At 52.7% G+C, this 6,000-nt stretch overlaps 2 protein-coding genes across 5 annotated transcripts in view; one reads left to right on the plus strand and one right to left on the minus strand.

Annotated features, from left to right (window-relative positions):
* nprl3 (NPR3-like, GATOR1 complex subunit) overlaps window positions 1–6,000 on the plus strand; it is a 285,213-nt gene that overhangs the window by 127,691 nt on the left and 151,522 nt on the right. The gene's annotated exons all lie outside the window — the stretch shown is intronic.
* The window catches only part of mgrn1b (mahogunin, ring finger 1b), a 34,686-nt gene that overhangs the window by 23,271 nt on the left and 5,415 nt on the right, over window positions 1–6,000 (minus strand). The window contains 4 exon segments of the mRNA XM_084328258.1: window positions 443–488; window positions 1,987–2,098; window positions 4,030–4,232; window positions 4,683–4,785. Of these exon segments, the coding sequence (XP_084184384.1) occupies window positions 443–488; window positions 1,987–2,098; window positions 4,030–4,232; window positions 4,683–4,785 (464 nt within the window).

Raw genomic sequence — 6,000 nt, forward strand, 5'->3', positions numbered from 1 at the left:
ATCATATTTACATGCCTCAGTTATACAGACAGAGAGCGCAGCCATCATATTTACATGTCTCAGTTATACAGACAGAGAGCGCAGCCATCATATTTACATGTCTCAGTTATACAGGCAGAGAGCGCAGCCATCATATTTACATGTCTCAGTTATACAGGCAGAGAGCGCAGCCATCATATTTACATGTCTCAGTTATACAGGCAGAGAGCGCAGCCATCATATTTACATGTCTCAGTTATACAGGCAGAGAGCGCAGCCATCATATTTACATGTCTCAGTTATACAGGCAGAGAGCCTTTAGCTTTGTATAGTGTTTGGTCTTTTTTACATTGTTACTGTATTGAAGCAGCATCTCAGGAGGCTCATACAGAACCAAGCATTTCACTGTAATGTACATGTACAAATAAAACAAAACATGAACTCATAGCGTGACAGAACTCACCGTCGTCTGGAGACAGAAACTCTGCTGCCTCCTCTGTGGCCGTGGCCTGATGGAGAGGGGAGGGGGAGGAGAGGAGAGGAGAGGAGAGAGAGAGAGGGGGAGGAGAGGAGGAGAGGAGAGGGGGAGGAGAGAGGGGGAGGGGGGAGATGAGAGGAGAGGGGAGGAGAGGAGAGAGGGGGAGGAGAGGAGATGAGGAGAGGAGAGGAGGAGAGGAGAGAGAGGGGGAGGGGGAGGAGAGGAGAGGAGAGGAGAGAGGGGGAGGGGGGATATGAGAGGAGAGGGGAGGAGAGGGGGAGGAGAGGAGAGGAGAGGAGAGGAGAGAGGAGAGGGGAGGGGGAGGAGAGGAGAGAGGGGGAGGGGGGAGATGAGAGGAGAGGAGAGGAGAGGGGGGGAGGAGAGGAGAGGAGAGGAGAGGGGGGGAGGAGAGGAGATGGGGAGGAGAGGAGAGGAGAGGAGAGGAGGAGAGGGGGAGGAGAGGAGAGGAGAGGGGGGGGAGGAGAGAGGAGAGGAGAGAGGAGGAGAGGAGGGGGAGGAGAGGAGAGGGGGGGAGGAGAGGGGGAGGAGAGGAGAGGAGAGGGGGGAGGAGAGGAGAGGGGGAGGAGAGGAGAGGGGGAGGAGAGGAGAGGGGGAGGAGAGGAGAGGAGAGGGGGGAGGAGAGAGGAGAGGAGAGGAGGAGAGGAGGGGGAGGAGATGGGGAGAGAGGAGAGGAGAGGAGAGGGGGAGGAGAGGAGAGGAGAGGGGGAGAGAGGAGAGGAGAGGAGGAGAGGAGAGGAGAGGAGAGGAGAGGAGAGGAGAGGAGAGGAGAGGAGAGGAGAGGAGAGGAGAGGAGAGGAGAGGAGAGGAGAGGAGAGGAGAGGAGAGGAGGAGAGGGGGGGAGGAGAGGGGAGGAGAGGAGAGGGGGAGAGGAGAGGGAGAGGGGAGGCGGAGGAGAGGGGAGGGAAGGAGAGGGAGGGAGGGAGAGGAGGAGAATAGAGGAGATGTGGAGGAGAGGAGAGGGAAGAGAGGAGAGGGGGAGAGGAGAGGAGAGGGAGGGGAGGAGAGGAGAGGGGGGAGGAGAGGGAGAGGAGATGGGGAGGAGAGGAGAGGGAGAGAAGAGGGGGAGGAGAGAAGAGGGAGAAGGAGAGGGAGAGGGGGAGAGGAGAGGAGAGGGAGGGAGATGAGAAGGGAGGAAACACAAGATTCACTTTCAGGTTGGAACTGAAGTCCAGCTTAGTTAAAGGACCAGACTGGTCTAATTTAGACATCTGGCCATTAAACTACTCTAACATGACACAGGGGACATGCAGGTTTCAACAGGTTAAATGGAAGACTTTTTAAGACCTTTTTAATGCCACTTAGAGCCAGATTTTATACCAATTTCACAACCATACTATTTAAAATAATTAAAAAACACAGCGACACTGAACTGGCGGCTGCACTTGAGCAACTATTTAAATGCTGACGTGTTCCGTACAAGCTCTCTGCAGACGCACCAAGCTCCGGGTAGCCCCGCAAAAAACAACCACTTGAATACAAAAACATTTAATATCATTTCATCTGGTTACCTCTGTGGGGGCGGGGCTGCTGCACAGCAGGGTGAGAGGCTGAGCGTCAGACATCTCAGACAGCTTCTCTTCGTCCTCCTCCTGGATGGGAGAGGAGGGAGACCTCAAGGTGCTGTAGGAGACAGAGAACAGACATGAGAGGAGAGGAGAGGAGAGGAGAGGAGAGGAGAGGAGAGGAGGAGAGGAGAGGAGAGGAGAGGAGAGGAGAGGAGAGGAGAGGAGAGGAGAGGAGAGGAGAGGAGAGGAGAGGAGAGGAGAGCTCAATGTGCTGTAGGAGACAGAGAACAGACATGAGAGGAGAGGAGAGGAGAGGAGAGGAGAGGAGAGCTCAATGTGCTGTAGGAGACAGAGAACAGACATGAGAGGAGAGGAGAGGAGAGGAGGAGAGGAGAGCTCAATGTGCTGTAGGAGACAGAGAACAGACATGAGAGGAGAGGAGAGGAGAGGAGAGGAGAGGAGAGGAGAGGAGAGGAGAGCTCAAGGTGCTGTAGGAGACAGAGAACAGACATGAGAGGAGAGGAGAGGAGAGGAGAGGAGAGGAGAGGAGGAGGAGAGGAGAGGAGAGGAGAGGAGAGGAGAGGAGAGGAGAGGAGAGGAGAGGAGAGGAGGAGGAGAGGAGAGGAGAGGAGAGGAGGAGGAGAGGAGAGGAGAGGAGAGGAGAGGAGAGGAGAGGAGAGGAGACCTCAGGGTGCTGTAGGAGACAGAGAACAGACATGAGAGGAGAGGAGAGGAGGAGAGAGGAGAGGAGAGGAGAGGAGAGGAGGAGAGAGGAGAGGAGAGGAGAGGAGAGGAGAGGAGAGGAGAGGAGAGGAGAGGAGAGGAGAGGAGAGGAGAGGAGACCTCAGGGTGCTGTGGACCAGTTGACCACAGAGCAGATCTGAGCATTAATCTTTTTAAGTGATATCAGAATGACACAATTGGAAATGGGACAATTATGAAATGGTGTAAAAATGTATATAAGAAAGAACATATCGGTTGGATCAATAACTATATGTTTACTATACAAATTTAAAATAAATGTAAGTACTCTTTCAACCATAACTAGCTAGCTTAGAGTATTCATTGGACGCAGAAATAGCTAAGGATAATCAGTATACATGTGGCCATTGTAGGGATGGACAAAACTCGCCCCCCCCCCCTCCCCCCACACACACACCCGCAATAACATGATTTGATTTTTTTTGTGAATGTGACATACCGTAATCAATCAAACAAGCGAGCTGGCTGGCTGCTGTCATCGCTAACAGCTAGATATGAGCGAGTGGCAGCAGGCCAACGTTATTTCCAGGAACAAAAGCATTCATTGCGAAAGTTACATCGTTGATGCTTGAAATGTCTGAGCTTCCACGTTAACATCTGGTTTTGTTTCCTCCGGTCTCTCTTTCTTCATCTTTCTTTTCTGTTCTTTTATGCTAGCTGGCTAGCTACCTGTACCCAGCATGCCGTTCAGCAGTGTAACAGTTAATAGGGTCCCCTCTCAATACACTACCAATACAGTGTAGGTGACGGTAAAAACAAGGAAATGGTTTTTATTTGCATAAAAATATTTGATTATTTTATAATTTAATTAAAATATAAAATGAATGCCCATCCCTAGGCCACTGTGACTATAGTGTCCAGATCATCAGGATTTACCTGTCAGGTGACTTGCTGACCTCAGGATTACCTGTCAGGTGACTTGCTGACCTCAGGATTACCTGTCAGGTGACTTGCTGACCTCAGGATTACCTGTCAGGTGACTTGCTGACCTCAGGATTACCTGTCAGGTGACTTGCTGACCTCAGGATTACCTGTCAGGTGACTTGCTGACCTCAGGATTTACCTGTCAGGTGACTTGCTGACCTCAGGATTTACCTGTCAGGTGACTTGCTGACCTCAGGATTACCTGTCAGGTGACTTGCTGACCTCAGGATTACCTGTCAGGTGACTTGCTGACCTCAGGATTACCTGTCAGGTGACTTGCTGACCTCAGGATTTACCTGTCAGGTGACTTGCTGACCTCAGGATTTACCTGTCAGGTGACTTGCTGACCTCAGGATTTACCTGTCAGGTGACTTGCTGACTCCGCCCTTGGGGCCTCCGTCGCTCAGGTGCTCCGGGGAGCCCGGCTGTCTGTCTCCTCCGGAGAAGTTGTTGATGTCGTCGTAGAGCGGAGCGGCGGGGGTGGCAGGCGACACCGAGCACAGACCGTTCAGCGCCTCCAGCAGGGAGATGGGCTCGAAGCCAGGAGGGACAGAGTCCGAGCTCTACAGAGAGAGAGAGAGAGAGAGAGAGAGAGAGAGAGAGTGAGAGAGAGAGACAGAGAGAGAGAGACAGAGAGAGACAGAGAGAGAGAGACAGAGAGAGACAGAGAGAAAGAGAGAGAGAGACAGAGAGAGAGACCGTTCAGAGTCCGAGTGCTCGGTCTGGGCGAGGAGCACGGGGCTGAAGGAGGAGAGGAAACTACCGGGGGCTCGTCATGGTCAAACTACCGGGGGCTCGTCATGGTCAACCTACCGGGGGCTCGTCATGGTCAACCTACCGGGGGCTCGTCATGGTCAAACTACCGGGGGCTCGTCATGGTCAACCTACCGGGGGCTCGTCATGGTCAAACTACCGGGGGCTCGTCATGGTCAACCTACCGGGGGCTCGTCATGGTCAACCTACCGGGGGCTCGTCATGGTCAACCTACCGAGTGCTCGTCATGGTCAACCTACCGAGTGCTCGTCCTGGTCCATGGTCTGGGCGAGCACGGGGCTGAAGGAGACGGGGGACAAGGCACCAGGCTTCTTCCGCACGGCTCTGATCTGCAGCAGCGCTCTGAACGCTGGGGAGACAGAGAGCCTCAGTTATTACACACAGTGGTCTCGAAGCTACACAACGAGGTAAACAAACTTCAGACAGCTAATGTTGACGCTGCTATTTTGGTTTTGGGGCGATTTCAACAGCGCAAGTCTTAAAAAGGTGTTGCCGAATTTCTATCAGCATGTGACCTGTCCCGCCAGAGGCGAGAACATATTAGACCATGTATACTCGCAATTTAAGAATGGGTACAAATCACAGGCTCTTAGTCCATTCGGCAAATCGGACCACGCCGCCATCTTTCTTTTGCCAAAGTACAAACAAAGTCTCAAGCGCGCGCCGGTAGTATCGCGAGAGGTTAAGTGTTGGACTGTGGAGTCAGAGGAGACACTCCAGGCTGCACTTGAATGCACAGACTGGAGTGTGTTCCGTGACAACACAGCCAATATTAACGAATACACTGAAACGGTGCTTGACTTTGTCTGTACTCTGGTAGAAGAAACAATCCCCTCTACCACAATTAGAGTTTACCCAAATCAAAAGCCCTGGGTAGATAAATCCGTCCGTGAGGCTCTGAAAGTGCGCACCTCAGCATACAACACCGGGCTGGTGACAGGCAACATGAATGAACACAAGGTGGCGAGATAAAACGTCAGGAGAGCAGTAATAGAGGCAAAACGGCGTTACAGGGATAAAGTTGAACATCAGTTTGAACAGGCTGACTCTAGAGGCATGTGGCAGGGCCTCAGAACAATGACAGACTACAAAGGCACCTCCCTCAAACTGAACAGTGACATCTCCTTAGCAAATGATCTCAATACCTTCTATGCGAGGTTTGAGGCTGTGAATAACAACACCAGCCTACAAACCACGGCAATGGGGGGGGGGGGGTGCTGGTGATGGAGACTCAGTGTTCAGGGTAACAGAACATGAGGTGAGGAGGACCTTTAAGAAAGTGGATATCAGGAAGGCAGCAGGACCGGACGGCATCCCCGGCCGCGTCCTAAAAGTCTGTGCCGACCAACTGGCCCCGGTATTCACTGACATCTTCAACCTGTCCTTAGAACAGGCTGTCATCCCCACCTGTCTGAAGAAGTCCACCATCATCCCTGTACCCAAAGAATCTACGCCCGCTTGCCTCAACGACTACCGCCCTGTAGCTCTCACCTCCATAGCCATGAAGTGCTTTGAGAAGCTAGTGAAGGGCTACATCTGCTCCACTCACGCAGTCTG

Source organism: Notolepis coatsorum (assembly GCF_963971535.1).
Source record: "Notolepis coatsorum genome assembly, chromosome: 14".
In the NCBI taxonomy this organism is placed as follows: Eukaryota; Metazoa; Chordata; class Actinopteri; order Aulopiformes; family Paralepididae; genus Notolepis; species Notolepis coatsorum.